An 18,819-nucleotide genomic window follows, 5' to 3' on the forward strand; every position below is an offset into this window, starting at 1 on the left:
CAGGGAAGTCTTCATGAAGGCATTCGAGCCTTTAAGAATCAGGGCAAGTGGACAAAGATGGGTCAGCGCAGTCCAAGTGGCCAGCATGGTTGGCGCTTAGGTAAAACCAGAGCGATTGACGCGCTCTATCCTCCTTCACTCAGGTCTGGTTCCTCTTGCCGCTTTTTCCCTGATTGGCATTAGACGAGTCGAGCCTTAGAGCCTTCTTTGCCGACCCCCGACGAGTTAGACGTTTTGTGGGGGAGGAAGAGGGCGGGTCCTCCTGTAGCAAGTCAGCATTGGTTGGCTTTCAGGACTTCCTGCTCTCCCATTCTCGTCCCTGGATTGGCCGTGAGGGGTTCGTCTAACACCTTGGGCCTGCGCGCTGCGGGACAAGAGAACAGTGGGGGAGGGGGGATGTCTGCGGGCAAGATGGCGGCTACTGCGGCCGGTGTGGGCCGGTTGGAGGAAGAGGCGTTGCGGCGAAAGGAACGGCTGAAGGCCCTACGGGAGAAAACCGGGCGCAAGGTGAGGAATGCAGAGTGAGAGCCGTGGCTGAGGTACCCAGAGTTTGGACCCGGGATCAGGGCGAGAGGGCAGGGGACTACTGGGAAAAGGCAACTGCCGAGGACGCGCATGCGCGCTGCTGGAGCATGCGCACGGCGTCGGCGCCCGCCCAAGTCTGGGTCTGCGAGAGCGGTATTATGCTTGCGCTAGTGTTGTCGCGCGTGCGTTGGTATGGTAGGGCAGTGGTCGACGCGCCGCAGGCCCTTTGGCTCCTGGCCGGTGTTTCCCGTGTGGATTTCCAGGGCCAGTTTTAGTTTCATATGCTCGTTGGTTTGGGCGTGAACCTTCCGTTTTCCCATGACCAGCCGGCCTCCCATCCCTGGTGAAATACCGCGAGTCTGGCAGACTCTCCGCTGTGTGCCAGAGCGCCTTGGGCAGGGCAGTACGAGACTGCTCTGGGCGCCCGGCTGGATCGTTGAGTACAAAAAACCAGAAGGAAAGATCCATGTCTGGGTTAGGGTAGACCTAAGGGAAAGAGGCGGGCGCTTAGTTCTTTACCAGGCTCTTCTTTGGGGATTTAGTCCTATTAGTTGCCAAACTTGGAAACATTTTTCCTTGGTCTTGACACCAGAATGGTCTGATTCCATTTCTACTTCGTTGTTCTTTCCGAAGTAATCGAGAGGAAGGAGAACTCTGAAGTTCACTACTTCTGTGCGAACCCTGGTCCTGTCACTTGGGGTTGTAGGATTTGGGACTAATTGCTTCATCTCATGAGCTCCGGTTTCTTCATGTCTCCAGTGGAGGATAACAACCCCTAAACATTCATTCTCACTGGGTTATTTTGAGATCTAACAGGATAATCTGTTAGATTATCTGTATGCAAGAGCCCTAAAGAGTATATAGAGTACAGAGGATGGACGTTGTTCGTTCTGCTGTTTTGGGGTGGGCAAAAACGTTGTCCTCAGCTGTACAAAATACAAAGGATACTAAATATCTAGACCTGCAATGGATGGGGGGAAACAGGGACTCCATTTTCCAACTAAAAAAAATCAGGCAGGTTGGTTTGGCCCATTTCCTTTCTGCATGGCTCCCTGGTGTCCTGTGAGAAAGTGTAAGGGGAAGTAATAGAAAGTGAAAGCCAGCGGGATTGGCTTCTGTTTTTGTTGGCAATTTGTCGGCTCTGTCAGTTATCCCTGCAAACTGCTTGGCCTAGGGATGCTCAAGACCTCAGCCTTTCAAACAATAGCTAGTCAACCCGAGCTGTTTCCTTGGTTTTAGGGTCCAGATTATGGAATTGGGTTTGAGGGCAGAATACAAAGGACAAAATGGCATCCTCAGGCCCCCTTACAATGGGAAGGATGCCCCAGGCTATTAGGAAAACTGGCCTTTTAAGAGGGATTCTCTCAATGCGCTGAAAATATGGACCTATTTTTTTCCTTTACTTTTTAAAAAATTTTAGTAGAATATACATAACATAAAATTTACCATTTTAAGTGTACAAATCAGTGACATTAAGGATATTCACAATGTTATATAATTAAACCACTATTTCCAGAACTTTTCGTCATCCCAAATGGAAACTCTGTACCCATTAAACAATAACTCCCCTTCCCCTTCTCTCCCCAGTTCCTGGCAGCCACCATTCTTTCTGTCTCATGGAATTTGACTACTCTAAGTATCTCGTATAAGAGAATCATATACTACTTGTCTCTCTGTGACTGGCTTATTCATTCAGCATAATGTTGTCAGGGTTCAGCCATGTTGCAGCATGTGTCAGAATTTCATTCCTTTTTAAGGCTGAATAATATTCCATTGTTTGTATATACCACATTTTGTTTATCCATTTATCTGTTAGTGGGCATTTGAGTTGCTTCTAGCTTTTGGCTGTTGTAAGTAGTGGGTATACAAATATCTGTTTGTGTCCCTGTTTTCAGTTCTTTTGTGTATATATCCAGAAGTGGAATTTTGGGATCATACAGTAATTCTGTGTTTAACTTTTTGAGGAACCGCCGTGTTTTCCATAGCTGCCACATCATTTTACATTCCCACCAGCAGTGCACAAGGGTTCCAGTTTCTCCACACCCTTGCCAACACTTTTTTTTTTCTTTATGTTTTGTTGGTTATACACATCCTAATTGTGGTTGTAGTTTTGATTTGCATTTCCTTGATGGGTAGTGATATTGAGCATCTTCTCATGTGCCTATGGCCATTTGTGTATCTTCTTTGGAGAAATGTCTATTCGATCCTTTGCCCATTTTTAAATTGGGTTTTGGTGGTAGTTGTTGAATTGTAGGAGTTCTTAATGTATTCTGGATATTAACCCCTTATCAGATGGGTGATTTGCAAATATTTTCTCCCATTCCCAAGGTTGTCTTTTTACTTTCCTGATAATGTCCTTTGATGCACAAAGTTTTAAATTTTAATGAAGTTCAGTTTATCTTTTTCTATTGTTGATCCTGCTTTTGGTATCATACCTAATAAACCATCATCAAATCCAAGATCATGAAGTTTTTCCCGTGTTTTCTTCTAAGAGTTTTATAGTTTTAGCTCCTACATTTAGGTCTTTGATCCGTTCTAAGTTAATATTTGTATATGATATAACATAAGGATCCGGTATATTCTTTTGCATGTGAAGATCCAGCTTTCCCGGTACCGTTTGTTGAAAAGACTGTCCTTTCTCTATTGAATGTTCTTTGTACCCCTGTTGAAAATCATTTAACCATATATGCAAGGGTTTGTTTCTAGACTTTCTATTCTGTCCCATTGGTCTGTATGTCTGTCCTTATGCCAGTATCACATTGTTTTGATTACTGTAGCTTTGTAGTAAGTTTTGAAATCAGGAAGAGTGAGTCCTCCAACTTAGTTCTCTTTCAAGATTGTTTTGGCTGTTTGGGATTCCTTGAGATTCCATATGAATTTGAGGATAGATTTTTCTATTTGTGCAAAGAACACCATTGAGATTTTGATAGGGATTGCACTGAATCTGTAGATCATTTTGGGTAGTATTGTCATCCTAACAATATTAAGTCTTCCAATTCATGAGCATGGGATGTCTTTATGTTTATTTAAGTCTTTAATTTCTCTCAACAATACTCTTTAATTTACATTGTACAAGTCTTTAGCCTCCTTGGTAAATGTATTCCAAAGTATTTCGTTCTTTTTAGTGTTCTTGTAAATTGGATTGTTTTCTTAATTTCCTTTTCAGATTGTTCATTGCCAGCATATAGAAATGCTGCTGATTTTTGTTCATTGATTTTGTATCCTGGAACTTTGCTGAATTTATTATTTATTCTAACAGGGTTTTTTTGGTTTTGTTTTTGTTTTGTTTTTCTGGTGGACTCTTTAGGGTTTTCTGCATATAAGATCATGTCATCATTGAAGAGAGATAATTTTACTGCTCTTTCAATTTGGATGCCTTTTATTTGTTTTCTTGCCTAATTGGTCTGGCTGGAACTTTCAGTACCATATTGAATAGAATTGTTGAAAGAAGGCATCTTGTTTTGTTCCTGACCTTAGGGAAAGAGTATTCAGTCTTTGACCATTGAGTGTGATGTTCACTATGGGTTTTCCATATATGGTCTTTATCATGTTGAGGAAGTTTCCTTCTATTTCTAGTGTTGAGTGTTTTTATCATGAAGGGGAATTGGATTTCATCAAATGCTTTTTCTTAATCAATTGAGATGATCGTGTGGTTTTTTTCCTACATTTTATTATTGTATTATGTTGATTAATTCTGTAAGTTGAACCATCCTTGCATTTCACGAGTAAATTCCACTTAGCCATGGAGTATAAACCTTTTAATATGCTGCTAAATTCAGTTTGCTAGTATTTTGTTAAAGATTTTTGCAACAGTATTCATAAGGGATATTGATCTGTAGCTTGTCTGGCTTTGCTATCAGGGTAGTGCTGATCTTATAGAATGATTTAGTAAGTATTTCCTTCTCTTCATTTTTTTCGAAGAGTTTTAGAAGGTTTGGTGTTAACTCTTTAAGTGTTTGGTGGAATTCACCAGTAAAGCCATCTGGCCCTGGGCTTTTCTTTGCTGGGAGGTTTTTGGTTACTTATTCAGTCGTCTTTTTAATTATAGGTCTATTCAGATTTTTTATTTCTTCATGAGTCAGTTTGGTTACATCGTGTGTTTCTAGGAATTTGTCCATTTCATCTAGGTTATCCAGTTTGTTGGCATACTGATTACTACTTTAATTGGTTTAATCTTCACAGTTCTGACTTCAGAAAGCTCATGGCTGTGAACTCATTTCTAAAAAATGTACATTTGGAAATCACATGACTTTCCTCTTGGAATTGAGAGCTCACTGGCCTTTGGAGTTTCCTTGCATTCATTTTAAGAAACAAGAGTTACTGTGAAGCCACAATTTTGATTCCGTTGGAAGCTTTTTACTTTCTTGGCATGCGTATCTAGGAGCTCCTGATTTTTCCACTCGTATAGTCCTTTTCCTGCTTAGAAAGCGAAGTTAGAATTTTTAGTTGACTCTTTGATTTCCATGCAGTGGTGTCAATGGTGCATTAGCAGTAGGTGATGAAATATTGTTTGGTTTGTTTCAAAATGGGTTATTAGAGCTAGTAGTCCATTCCTTCAACAGAGGTGTACTGAGCACCTACTGTGCACCAGTGATTCAGGCACTGGAGGTACCACAGTGAACAAAGCACACAGAAGTCTGTGCCCCAAGCAGCTTCCACTTAGCTGGGGGCACAGATGGTCAAGCAAAGTATATCTAGTGTTAGACGGAGATGGTGTTATGAAGAGAAGGAAAGAGAGATGGGGAGTACATGGTGCTCCTATTTTAACTCTGTAGCTCTAGCAGTTTAATTTCTTTATTAAAGGCAACAGTGTTTTCAGATTTAACATGGCTAATGATACCGCCTGCCTGGCTTATCTTATCTGGTCTTGATGACAGCCTTGAGAAGAAGGAAGAAGGAGGGCTAATTTATAGGTGGCAGCACTAAGGCCAATAAATGGGAGGCGGTTTTATTTGTCACATAAGGAGGCGGTATCCCAGGAGAGTGCTGGGGTTAGGAGGGACCATGAGAACAGGTGGTGACTCTCTTTATGCACTGACTTGGGCTGGTTTCTCAGAGGCAGGGTGGGGGCAAGTTGAGAAGCTTTCCTATATAATTTCTGATTCCTTGAGGTTTTATGAATTACATCCCCAAAAAACAATAGTGGAAAAAGAGTATAGGCCCAGGACTTCCCTAGCAGTCCAGTGGTTAAGAATCCGTGCTTCCACTGCAGGGGGCACAGGTTTGATGCCTGGCTGGGGAACTAAGATTCTGTATGATGCATGGTGTGGCCAAAAATAAACAAACAAACAAACAAATAAATAAATAAAATTTAAAATAAAGTTAAAAAAAAAAAAGAGTATAGGTCCTAAGTCCAAGCTGCCCGTATCTACATGCCTTAATCCCTACTGATTAAGATCCCAGTTAGTCCTGATTCTGGCCCTTCTTCCCACTGACAAGAATGGGTGTAGCCTTATTTGCCACAGTTTTTTTTTTTGGTATTTTTTTATTATGGTAAAATCTATATGACATAAAATTTGCCATTTAACCATTTTTCATTGGCATTAACTATATTCACAATGTTGTGCAACCGTCACCACTATTTCTAAAACGTTTCATCACTCTAAACAGAAACTCTGCACTCATTAAGCAATAACTCCCTATTCCTCTCTTACCCCGGCGCCTTGTAGCCTCTAACCTACTTTCTGTCTCTCTGAATTTGCCTGATGTAAATACCTCATATAAATGGAATCTTGCAGTATTTGTTCTTTTGTGTTTGGCTTATTTCACTTAGCAAAAGTTTTCAAGGTTCATCCATTCTAGTATGTAACAGAGTTTCATTCCTTTTTAAGGCTGAATAATATTCCATTATATGTACATGCCACATTTTGTTTATCCAGTCATCTGTTGATGGACACCTTTTGGCAGTTGTGACTAATGCTGTCATTGGTGTAGTGGTGTACGTTTTGGTGTATAAGTATTTGTTTCAGTCCCTGTTTTCAGCTCTTTTGGGTATATACCTAAGGAGTGGAATTGCTTATAATTCTGTGTTTAACTTTTTGAGAAACTGCCAAACTGTTTGCCAGAGCAGCTGTACCATTTTCCACTACTACCTGCAATGCATGAGGGTTCCAATTTCTCTACATACTTGCCAACACTTGTGATTTTCCTTTAAAAAAAAAATAATTATAGCTCTCCTAGTAGGTGTGAAGTGGTATGTCACTATCGTGTTTTTTTAAATTATTATTCTATTTATTTATTTATTTTTTGTCTGCTTTGGGTCTTCATTGCTGTGTGCGGGCTTTCTCTAGTTGCGGCGAGCAGGGGCTACTCTTCGTTGTGGTGCACGGGCTTCTCATTGTGGTGGCTTTTCTTGTTGCGGAGCATAGGCTCTAAGGCTTGAAGGCTTCAGTAGTTGTGGCACGCGGGCTCAGTAGTTGTGGCACGCGGGCTCAGTCCCCTACATTGGCAGGCAGATTCTTAACCACTGCGCCACCAGGGAAGTCCACTGTTGTGGTTTTGATTTGCATTACCCTAATGATTATTGCTGTTGAGCATCTTTTTATGTGCTTATTTGCCATTTGTATATGTTCTCTGGAGAAATATCTACTCATGTCCTTTGCCCATTTTTTAATTGGGTGGCTTGTCTTTCTGTTGTTGAGTTGTTGATTTTTTTATATACGCTGGATATTAAACCATTATCAGGAATGGGACTTGCAAATATTTTCTCCCATTCTGTGAGTTGTCTTTTCTGTCTCTTGGTAGTGTCTTTTGATGCATGAAAGTTTTAAAAATCTTGATAAAGTCCAAATTATCTTTTCTTACCTTTTGTTACCTGTGTTTTTAGTGTCATATGTAATCTCCACAGTTCTTGAGTGACGTTACTTTTGGGGTGGATGCCTGGGGAAAAGAGAGTCAAGGGTCTAAAGTCTGAGTTAATTTTCCAGTCCACAGTCATTTCTTGTGGGACCTGTGAGTGGGGAGGAAGTATGGCCTACCTACTGCTGGCAGATAGGAAGCAAGTGGTCTCCTCCCTCAGGGAGGAAGTGGTGCCCCACTTTTAGTTCAGTCTTCTGATGTTAGGACGAGGCCTCTGTGGGACAGACTCCAGGGTCGAGCGCTGCCTCAGCCTGCCCCTGTTGATGGAGAGTGCCTGTCTGCCCCATGGGGTGGCTCCCTGCTGGCCCCCTAGACTCTGTGCAGGGCCTTCATTGATACCTTCTGTGCACATGGTTTTGCAGGAGGCGTCAGGGTTTCGGGCATGAGGTTGATTTTCCTCATGGTGTTATCTTCCTTTCCTCCCCCACAAGACTATAAACATAATTTAGTGTAGTGTGGAGGAATCAGTGCTGAGATTGTGACAGATGGACTCAAAATTATAGTCATGAAGTTTCTGTGTATTATTCAGCAGTAAAGCTCCATCATGGTTGTGCAGCTTAGCAGTTTTACAAAGTGCTTCCTTGCTAGCCCACCTGATGCAACTGATTTGAGAGGGGGCAAGACAAGAAGAGGTTCAGGTGCCCGAGGTTATGGAACATAAGTGACTCTCCTGGATTCCAGCCCAAGCAAGACCCCCTGCTATAGGGGGCTTTTATGCAGGGACAGCCCTGCTTGTAGCAGCATCCTGTAGGTCAGCCAACCCAGGTCGACAGGTGGAAAGACCACATACGATGTTCGACTGTGCTCCTGGGGTTCATTTCCTGGGAAAGCCAAGCTGGGTCCAGGGAGGCTTCATGGGAAGGCAGAGTGGAACATGGGCTGAGTTGTGGTGGATGGGACTGGGAAGGGAGTATTAAAATAGCTGGAGAGGAATGTTCCAGGGGAGCAGTTCAGAGATGGGAACATTCAGGGGCACAGAAGGGAGAGTGGGGGATACTCCAGAGGGTTTGACAGCAAGCAGTTGGCAGGGATTGGGGCAGGGATGAGGTCTGAAAGTGCTGCTGGGTGCTTTGGTGGCCAAGTTCTGCAGGAGCCAGGGCTTGCAGCTGCAAGGGCAGCCAGCTTGCCCGGGCACATATTTCTGTATTGCAGTATTTGAACCTCATTTCTTGATGCTCATCCAGAAGTTCCAAGCTGGGTGAGTAGGTGAATAGTTCAAGGCTGTAGGTGAAGTTCTGTGGCATCTCTCTACCATGCCATCCAGCAGGGCACTGTGAGTCCACTTTCTTTTCTGACCTCTTCCTCAGCAGCCAAATGGTGGCTTCTGAAGGTGATTCACTTGGCACAAACACTTGCCCCTTGGCTGTTGGCTCTACCTACATTTGGCCTGGATTGGGCTGTCTCTTTCTGCCCTGAGACAGGGAGACTGGTTGTCGGCCTGGCCAGCCCCTCAGGGGTTGGGTGTGATCTCAGGGCCAAGGTCTGGCTGTCAGCTTTCAGGTTCAACAGCAGTTCCTGTTTTTTACCTGGCTCTAGAGATCAGAGCAGGACTGTTCAGTGTTCTACATATAATCTGTGCTGTCCAGTGCCATAGCCACAAGCCACATGTGGCTCTTGAGCCCTTGAAATGTGGCTAACAGGACATTAATTTTATTCCATTTTAATTAGTTTACATTTGAACAGCTACACTTGACTTATGGCTGTCTTATAGGATAGTGCATCTCTGGAGGACTTGCTTCCTCTAGTCCATCTCATAAGAGACCGTGTCTCTACCTAACTCCCATTTATTGAGAGCTGAGAGGGAGTGGGCAGGTGGAAACCCAGGGGACCATCAGATCAGCCTGGGGGGCCTAAAAGTCCAATGTGCTACCCATTGCACCACAGAGCCAGGTCTTGGGGGGCCTAGAGTTGGGGCAGAGGGCTTTGAAGTTGCCAGTCTTCGTGGCTGGTGTCTTCAGCACCTGCATATCCCTGACCTTCTATGTGTGCACCCAGTGCAGTTAAATGCTGACCATTCAGCGGTACAGTTGTGATCTTCCCACTCAAGGAATGTGCGTGTGGAGAGTGGGAGCAGTGCCCAGGCAAAGCGGAGCACGTTGAAACTTCCTGACTTTGGTGCGCCGGGGAAGGTCCTGGCCAGATGGGGGCAGAAGAGGGAGCTGGAGGGAAGGGCTAGCAAGTGGGGGGCGGTGGAGGAGAGCCCAGTGAGCTGGGGGGAGTCTGACTTGTCCATGTCCTGATCACCTCTCAGGAAGTTGTCTCTGTCCCCACCCCATGTGGCCACACCCCATGCCCAACAGCCTAATTGCTAAGTCACTTGAGGAGGTGACTGCCTCTTGGGTTGACAGCCTTTTGCAGGTTGGCAGTACAACATTTACACGGCCGTTTGTGACAGGATCTCGTGACTTGTTCAGTCCCCAAAGCAGCCCTTTGAGGTAGGTGTTGGTTTCTCCCTATTTAATAGACAAGGAAACCTGAGGCTGAAGGGACCTCTTGTGCCTGTGCTTCGCCGTCTTGCCAATCCTGGATGGTCCCTTAGTCCCTGGCCCTGTATCCCTCTCTACTCCTCAACCCCAGGTGCTTGGGAACAAGTGGCCCCCAGGAAGGGGTCTCCTTCCCATCACACACAGAAATTGCCATCAGGCTGCCTGGTGGGAGCTGCCTGGCTTAGCGGAGAGCATCTGCTTTGGAGCCAGGTAATGTGGTTCAAATCTCAGTTCCATTCATCACATCTTTGGGATAGAAGCAGATCTTCAAAACTCTGAGCCTCCCTATCCTAGACATGGCTTCTGACCTCTTCAGTAGCTAAGAGCCCAGAGAAAGAGGTCCAAGAAGTGTCCAGCTCAAGATCTTGCCCATGGGCCTTTTATAAACATGGGTGTCTGTCCTTTATCCTCTGCCCTCTTGGAAGCAGGGAAGTCAAGTGGTCCTCCAGCCCTCTCTGCTGAGTGACAGTAGGTGGAGCCCGCTCTGTTTCCGATGGAAGCAAAGAGGACATCCTCCTGGTACCCTGCCTTTACTCAGCCTAGCCCTAATTCCTTGAAGGTGGAATTCATTTTTAGTGCAAAATGTTAGATTATCAAAGTGGATTTGCAGAGCTGCAACCTTGACGAGGTTTGCAGTTCCCATTCATCTTAAGGACTGACCTCTTCCCCACCTCTGCTCAGACCCTAAGGTCTTAGAGCCAGTGAGAGAGAGAACCTTGTGGGTGGGAGGTTTGGGCTCCCAGCACAGACACCTGTTGATGAACCAGTGTTGAAACTTTGGATTCAGTCATCGGCTTGGAGGGCCCTGACTTGTTCATTTGCAAAATAAAGATGTTGGTTCAGTCAGAGGTCCTCAGACCTACCAGTGCATCAGGATCACGTGGGGAGACAATTTGCAATCTGTTCTCTGGCCCCATCCCAAACCTCCTGTCAGGATCTTAGAATCAAAGCATTTTTAAAGTTCCCCAGATGATTCTGATACAGCATTTTTCTGGAAATCTCTGATCACTCCCCTGACATTCTCCCTTGACAAAAGGAAGTAGAACATCTCCTTTCCCTGGAGCATTAGCTGCCCTTTCTGACTGCAGGAACTCTGCAGCCAGCCACCAAACAAGTATTATTGAGCACCAGCTGTGTGCCAGGCCCTGGGGATCCAGCCTGTGAATAAGACTGCCTCCCTGACTCCAGGGGCTTCCATGGGAGGAGTAGGTGGTTAGTAAAGTACACGTAAACAGGGAAGATAACTTGTGAGGGCTAGGATGGGGGTGTTGGTGTGTGTGTGTGTGTGTGTGTGTGTGTGTGTGTGTGTGTGTGCGTGCGCATGCGTGCTGCACAGCCGCCTTCGGTTGGGAAGATCTCTCTGAGTGGGAGATTTGAGATAGAGGGGGTAGGAGTGAGGGGTGGGGGTGGGAGGGATGGGATGCCAAGATCTAGGGAAGAGCATTCTGAGCTAGGTGGAGCTTGGCTGGTTTCAGGGGCAGAAAGAATCCCTGTGTGGCAGGAGTAGAGTCAAAGGTTGGGGGCGTAGGGTGGGCCTGAGAGTAGAGAGGCCCTGGGAGGCTGGGGCCGCAGGGGCTGGACCTCCCTCTGATGGGGAGCCACTGGAGGCCTGAGCGAGCACCAGTGCCCTGCCCTGACAGTGTGTGGCGATAGGAGGCTGCTGCATTAGCCCAGGTGTGAGGCAGTGGCCCTCGGACAGGGTTCCGGGACGTCCTGACAGATGGGCTGTGAGGTGAATGAGCTGAGCGGATGGTGGGGCCTGTTCCTGAGATAAGTCCAGGGAACAGTGGTCTTGAAGGGGAAATCAGGAGTCCAGTTTAGGTGACTTTAGGCCTGAGACGACTATTAGACATCTAAGTGCAGAGAGGCTGGCAGGCGGGCATCTGGACTGTTGAGAGGTGCTTGTGTAGTAGGATTTGAAGCTGTGGGGCTAGATGAGGGCCCCTGGGTTCAGAGCTTAGACAGCAAAGGGGGAGAACTGGGGGCACCATGAGTGCCCTGAGGCTCGCCCTGCAGGCGTTTCGGAGGAGTTGGCGGAGGAAACTTAGAGGGAGGGGGCAGTGGGGCTGAGGGAAGCCAGGTGAGGACTGGGATGGCTTTGGGCAGGACAAGGTGGCAGGCAAGCTTGGTCCAGCTGTTTCAGGGAAGTGTGTGTGGGAGGGGAGGGTGCCAGTGGGGTCCAGGCCGGCTGGATAGGGGTGCAACATGGCAACCACAGCCTCGCTGTGAATTGGGCCTCCTTTCCACTGTAGCAAGGCCTCACCGGACCCCGGCGGTAAGACTCACCGGTCTCTCAGGAGAGGTAGCACAGGCTGAGGCAGTGCCCCTGTGGCTTGGCTCTCTGGGCTGGCCCAGTGTTGTGGAGCGGGCGGCCTTCCTGCTTCCTTCTCTTTTGCCCTTACCCATCCCTGTGGGTGGGCGGGCCCCGAGGGCTGCTCCCATTTGAACTGAGTGCTGCCTCTGAGTCAGGCTGGTGGCTTCTCTGAGGTTCCCTGCACCAGGGTTGCCTAGGCAGATTGCATTTGCCACCTTGCCTGCTACTCTGCTAACTCTGAGACCGATAGGAAAATCTCCTCGTGTTCCTGAGCTTACATTTCTTCAGCCGGCCACGGTAACCCCGGCCCCCCAGGATGAGGATGAAGTGGGGTGGTGGGTGCAGAAAGGTGTTGAGAAATGAGAAGTGTGTATGTGTGTTTATTCTTTCTGCTGTAGTCTTGTTCTACCCCCAGTGAGGACCCCTTTACTTTACACATGTGACAGTGGAGACCCAGAGAGGGTCAGGGGCTGTACAACGTCACACAGGACTGCCCCCCTGGAGATGGGCACAGAGGAGCCCACCACCTCATGGCTGAGGAGCCCTCCCGATGGGGTGGAACTGGTGCAGCCTCCCCCTTGGAGCTGTGCAGGGAGGGGCTTTGCCATGGGCTGCAGGGAATAGAACGAGACCTTCCCTCAGCTTGCTCTGCTATCGTGGGGAGAAGCTACTGAACTGGGCAAAGGGTGAACCTCTTTATAAGTTTCCCTGGGCGGGTAGGGCTTCCCGAGGTAGATGCACAGCTGTTCTGGCTCCTTTACGGTTTAGCTCACCTGCGGTGGCTGAGGCAGCCTCATGCAGCAGAAGGGACCCTAGACAGGAAGCCAGAAGACAAGATCCCTCTTTCTTGCTCCTCCACTGCACTGACACAGTTATTCAGGCCTCAGTTTCCCTTTCGGGTGACTTCTGTGGCATTACAAGATGTAACCAGGTGTTCTCAAGGCCCCACTGATGGGGGACAGGAATTGGAAAGCAAAGGAATCTTGAAATTCAAGCTGGTGTGTAATCTTTCTGTTAGCTTTTGCAACAAAAGAATTTGTGTGACCTTGATGGTGAATCCCTCAGTTGTATTCGCTTGTCTCCTAGAGTCAGGAGGGTGTGAGGGAGTGTGCTTCCCTCTTGGTGTCCAGGTAGCTGTCTTCTTGGTGTGCTTGGGGCCCCGAGATATTCTTCTCTTTGGAGAACTTACTTCTTACTGTCATCTAGACAGAATTAGCCCCCGCTTTAGGTTTTAATGATTTATTTTTGGTTTCTAAGTGGATGTCAGTCTTTCTGTTTTAACAACAATGAAATGGCGCTAAAAAAATTTTTTTAAAAACCTCTTAGTTGAAGTATATTATACAGAAAGAAAAGTACACAAATCAGCTCCGTTATTTTCACTAAGTGAATACACCCATGTAATCAGTAACTCAGATCAAGAAACGTGGCAGAATTCCAGAATCCCCTTCCTGCCCCCACCCAGGTGCTTACATCTCAAGAGTAATCCACCCCTTGGGACTTTTAACACCAGAGTTTGGCTTTTCTTACTTTTGAACCTTATGTAAATGGAATCATACAGCACATACTCTTGTATCTGGCTTCCTTCATTCATCATTATCTGTGTGGGCTATTTTATTGAGTGTGGCATTACTTCATTCTTATTGCTGTACAGTATTCCATTGTTTGAATACACCGCATTTTATCCATTCCACTCTAGATTTTCAGGGTGGGGCTATTATGGATTATGCTGCTGTACCCAATCTTGTGCATGTCTTGGTGAATCTATGTACATATGTCTGCTGGGTGTATGCCTGTGAGTAGAATTGCTAGGTCATAGGGCATATATAGGGTAGATACTGCCTAGCAGTTTTCCAAAACGCCTGTACCATTTTACACTCCCACCAGCGGTGTATATGAGAGTTCTCTCTAGCACCTTTGTGGTTTAAATTTGCATTTTCTTCCTAACTAATAGAGTTCTGTATCTTTTCATATGTTTATATGAAGTACCTGTTCAGGCCTTTTATTGGATTGCCTGATACTTTTTCCTGTTGATTTTTAGGAGTTCTTTATTCCAGTCCTGGGTGAGTCCTTTGTTCTGTATGTGTGCTGCAACTGTCTCTTCTACCGCCTCTGGGCCTTCACTTTTCTTGCTTTTAATTGCATTCTTTGATGAACAGAAGTTCTTCGTTTAAAGTAGACCAGTTTATCAATTTTTCCCCCTAATACCTTCTATGGCCTATTTAAGGAAATTGTTGCATACTCTGGGTCATGATGATATTCTCTTATGTTATATTCTAGAAGTTTTACTGTTTTACCTTTCACCTTTAGATTGCCAGTCCATCTGGAATTTATTTATTTTTACATGGTGTGAGGTAGAGGTCAAGATTTTTCCCCCATATGGATATCAGTGACTCAGCACTACTTATTATTTGACATTTGTTTTTTTAGAAAGAAGACTGTTTCCTTGTGAATGGTTGGCATGCAGCGTCCTTGATAAGCCATACTGCTGACTTCCCACATCTTGATAATAGTTGTAGTTACTATAATAATAATAGTAGTAACTAATTTTTTTTTTTGAATGTTACTGAGTCCCAGTTCATGCCAGCCCCTCAGTAGACAGGCAGCTCCTTGGGGCAGGGACAACTCAAACTTATTTTAACTAAGCATTTGGATATTTCATGGCATTGGCAGTTGTCCTGGGTGTTCTTTGTCCCATGACTCTGAGCCCCTTGGCTTTGTGCACCAGACCACGGACTCACACAGAGGGCCGAGACCTGCTGAGCCTGGCTCCCCAAAGCTGCTTGGACTTGCCATCTACTCTCTCCATGTTCTAGACCAACTGACTGGGGTGTTCTGACTAGAAGTATGAGTTGCCTCGAACAATTGCTTCTAGGTCAGCTGTTTCAAACTCGGGCTGTATGTTTTAAATTCACTCCTGCTAACACTTGGACCAGGATGTGGTTGCTCCATAGTACTAAGTATTGTAATACAGGATTGAAATGCAATTTGTGTTCTTTGTTATTATTTTTAAATTTTTTATTGGAGTATAATTGATTTATAATGATGTGTTACTTTCAGGTGTACAGCAAGGTGAATCAGTTATACATATACATGTGTCCACTCTTTTTTAGATTCTTTTCCCAGGTAGGCCATTACAGAGTATTGAGTAGAGTTCCCTGTGCTATACAGTAGGTTCTTCTTAGTTACCTATTTTATATATATTAATGTGTATTTGTCAATCCCAATCTCCCCATTTATCCCTCCCCGACTTTCCTCCGTGTTCGTTTTTTTTTTTTTTTTTTTTTTTTTTGCGGTACGCGGGCCTCTCACTGTTGTGGCCTCTCTCGTTGCGGAGCACAGGCTCCGGACATACAGGCTCAGCGGCCATGGCTCACGGGCCCAGCCGCTCCGCGGCATGTGGGATCTTCCCAGACCAGGGCACAAACCCGTGTCCCCTGCATCGGCAGGCGGACTCTCAACCACTGTGCCACCAGGGAAACCCCTTTTTTTTTTTTTTTTAACTTATTTATTTTTAGCTGCACTGGATCTTCATTGCTGTGCGCTGTCTTTCTCTGGTTGTGGCGAGCGGGGGCTACTCTTCGTTGCGGTGTGCGGGCTTCTCATTGTGGTGGCTTCTCTTGTTGTGGAGCACGGGCTCTAGGCGCGCGGGCTTCAGTAGTTGTGGCTCACGGGCTTAGTTGCTCCGCGGCATGTGGGATCTTCAAGGACCAGGGCCTGAACCCATGTCCCCTGCATCAACAGGCAGATTCTTAACCACGGCGCCACCAGGGAAGCACCCCCACCCCCCGCAGCCCTGTGTTCTTGTTTCAGGGGAAGATATGTCCCGTGTTTCATCTTGGGATACTGAAGAACACCTCCCCCCAACCCACACTCACATACTTCCCCACACCCCCCTCACATACCCCCAACCCACCTCCAGCACGTACAGACACACACACACACACACACACACACACACACACCAGTATCCCCCACACACCCTCCAACCCCCGCTCACTCCCTTACATCATCGTATCCCACACCTCCTCACACTTCCCCAGCCCCTCCCCACGTACCCCACACAGCAACCCGCCAGACTACACCCAGTCCCCTTCATTCTCAACCCTTAGTACCTCCATCCCACAACTCCCCAAAACACACACATGGACCACACCCCACACCCTCAACACTGCTGAGCCTGGCTCCCCCCCAATACATACAACCCTAAACAGCTGGGAGGGACTCGCCATTTCTAGTTGCTAAGCCATTGCAGAGACCTGGGAGACCCCAAGGCAGAGCTTGCTGTGGCTTGGTCACGTCTGGCCCTCCTTCTTTCAGGGCCTTCCCTTACTCCTCAGTGCCCTGGCTTCTCCCCGGTTTTGTTTTTGAGGGAAGCAACAGCTTGTACTCTTGAAAGAATTCCAAGAGGAAAAACAGTTGCTGTGGTAATGAGGCCCCGTGGCCAGTAAAATCCACACTCCAGAGCTGTTTTGATTCAGGGCTCTCAAGAGCTGCTCTGTCTAGAGAAAATATGAGTGGCTGGAGCAGAAAACATTTGTCCTTTCAAGGATGGCGCTCCCTCTCCCCCCACACCCTGTGTTCAGGGCAGGGCCACACTCCAGTTCTGGCAGGGCAGTTTGAATCCTAAAGAAGAAGCACCTGTATGTTTGATTTCTGGGAGAGGCAGTCCTTTGGTGAGAGCAGGACTTTCCTGCCCCGGGTCCAGGAGTCCATGACTCCTTAGAGAGTGGGGCTTGAGGCCTGGGCTCTTTGGGGCGAGGCATAAGTTTCCAAGCCCTTCTTTGCAACCCCTGTTCTTACTCCTACTGAGGAGCGCCGGCTGTGTGCTGGGCTTGTGAAGAGCTTGGGGACCGATGTCAGTGAGGCTGGGCCCAGTGGGGCGACAGACCCACGCACACCAGTTATAATACTGCATACTGCTGTGCATTGAGGAGGGACGGGAGGGGTGTCTGAGAGAGCTGTGAGCCTCCTGGAGGGAGGGCTTGCAGCAGGGCGTGGGCTGCGTGGAGGAGGGAGTCCTGAGCCCAGTGTGAATTGCTTTCCCCGCTGTGTCTTATTGGTTGGCTTTGTGCCCCAGGCAGCATAACTGACCCAGCGGAGGTGCTGAGAAAACACTTGAGGAGGGATTGAGTGGAAGGCAGTCTGGAGGGCTGGGAGAAGGCGAGGGGCCGAAGCAGAACAGGCACGTGTGGAGGTGTCTGACTTCGGGGAGAAGCTCCTGCCCCAGTTCACCCACCCACTGTGGCTAGCTTTTCTGACCTGGACTCATGTCCTCTGCACACGTGATGCATCTGCCCTTCTAAACTGAGGTCAGCTCAAGGGCAAGGGTTCGGTCCTCCTCTAGATGAAGTGAGGGGAGGGGAGAGGCGTGCATGTGGGGATCTGTCATATGACCCCTTTCAGGGATGGGGTGGGGGGAGCAGGCCTCACTTGGGCGGTAGAATTTCGGGGCCTCACACGGAGGGTGCAGGTGAGAGCGTCCGGCCCCACCGTCAGTCATCACCGTTTTGGCGCCTACTGATCGAGGACTTCTCCGTGCGGCCACAGCACAGAGCTGCACACATCACATACGCTCCCTCATTTAACGCCCCTCTGCAGTTTTGGAGAGTGCAGCGCTGAGAAGCTCAAGAACTCAGCATAGTCCCACGGCACAGCTTCCGTGTGTGGTTCTGCCTTCTCAACCTTTCAGCCCAGCACGTGGTTAAAAAGAAAAAAAGGCTTTGCTTCCAGAGGATATATGTGTAGGTGAAGACCAAAAGACCTTGTTTAAGCGATATTTTCCGCAACAAATAAATGTGCCAGTTCTGGCTTGTAGTTTAAATTTGGTTTAATTAGGATTTTATCACTTGGAGATCACACCAGCGAGGAGACAGCTGTCTTACCTTTACTTCTCAGACTGTGACACTCTGAGAAGCAGCTGATCAGAGGTTAAAATAGCTTCTAGTCTCCTAGGAGCTTCAGCGCACTTTGTTGCTCTGTAAACTGCTGACTTGCCTGGGAATTGACTTGTAAAGAATTTGCTTTTTGAACTGGGGTGCCAGTGTTAGGACCCTGCACATTTCAAGCTCAGCTCCAGCTTGGGATGGAAGGATGGTGAGAGGAACCCCAGGCCAGGTGAGCGCCTTGGCTTGCCTGCATCACCCATTGGCCTTTGTGTTGGACTTGGGGGAATGCTGGGACCAAGTCCACAGAACACTTTACATCCTGAGTCCAGCTTCTCCATTTGCAAGCTAGGCATCAGAACCTTTGCCTTGCTTGCATCCAGGGTCTCCCTGTGGATCAGATGAGTCAGGGAATTTAAGAAACTTGGAATGCTTAAAGTGATGCCCATAATTATTGTTAGGCTATTGCTGTAACTGGTCACATGAAGCTAGGGTACTTAGTTGCAAGCAACAGAAATCTATTCTGACTGGTTTGTTTGTTCATTTTTGAAAAAAGAGAGAGCCTACCTTGGAAGTTCGCAGTCAGAAAGAAGCCCAGCATTTCACAGGAAAATGGCTTGCTCTCAAGTACTAGACACTGCAGCTTGCTCTGCTACCGATGCTGCCAGAGAGAAGTCTGTGCTGCTGGCGCCTCCCCACAGCTGGGACAGTGAGTGGGGGGCACTTTATAGCCTGCAGCTGGCTCTTCCTCCCT

General features: G+C 47.2%; 1 protein-coding gene across 1 annotated transcript in view; it reads left to right on the forward strand.

The window, feature by feature from the left end:
• Positions 1-396: 396 nt before the first annotated feature.
• Positions 397-18,819, forward strand: part of CCDC12 (coiled-coil domain containing 12) — a gene marked incomplete at its 5' end in the record, with an annotated part of 46,668 nt that continues 28,245 nt past the window's right edge. The window contains one exon of the mRNA XM_079713866.1: positions 397-507. Coding sequence (XP_079569992.1) covers positions 397-507 — 111 coding nt within the window. The remainder of the gene's footprint in view (positions 508-18,819) is intronic.

This window comes from Hyperoodon ampullatus, assembly GCF_949752795.1.
Source record: "Hyperoodon ampullatus genome assembly, chromosome: 10".
Classification (NCBI taxonomy): domain Eukaryota; kingdom Metazoa; phylum Chordata; class Mammalia; order Artiodactyla; family Ziphiidae; genus Hyperoodon; species Hyperoodon ampullatus.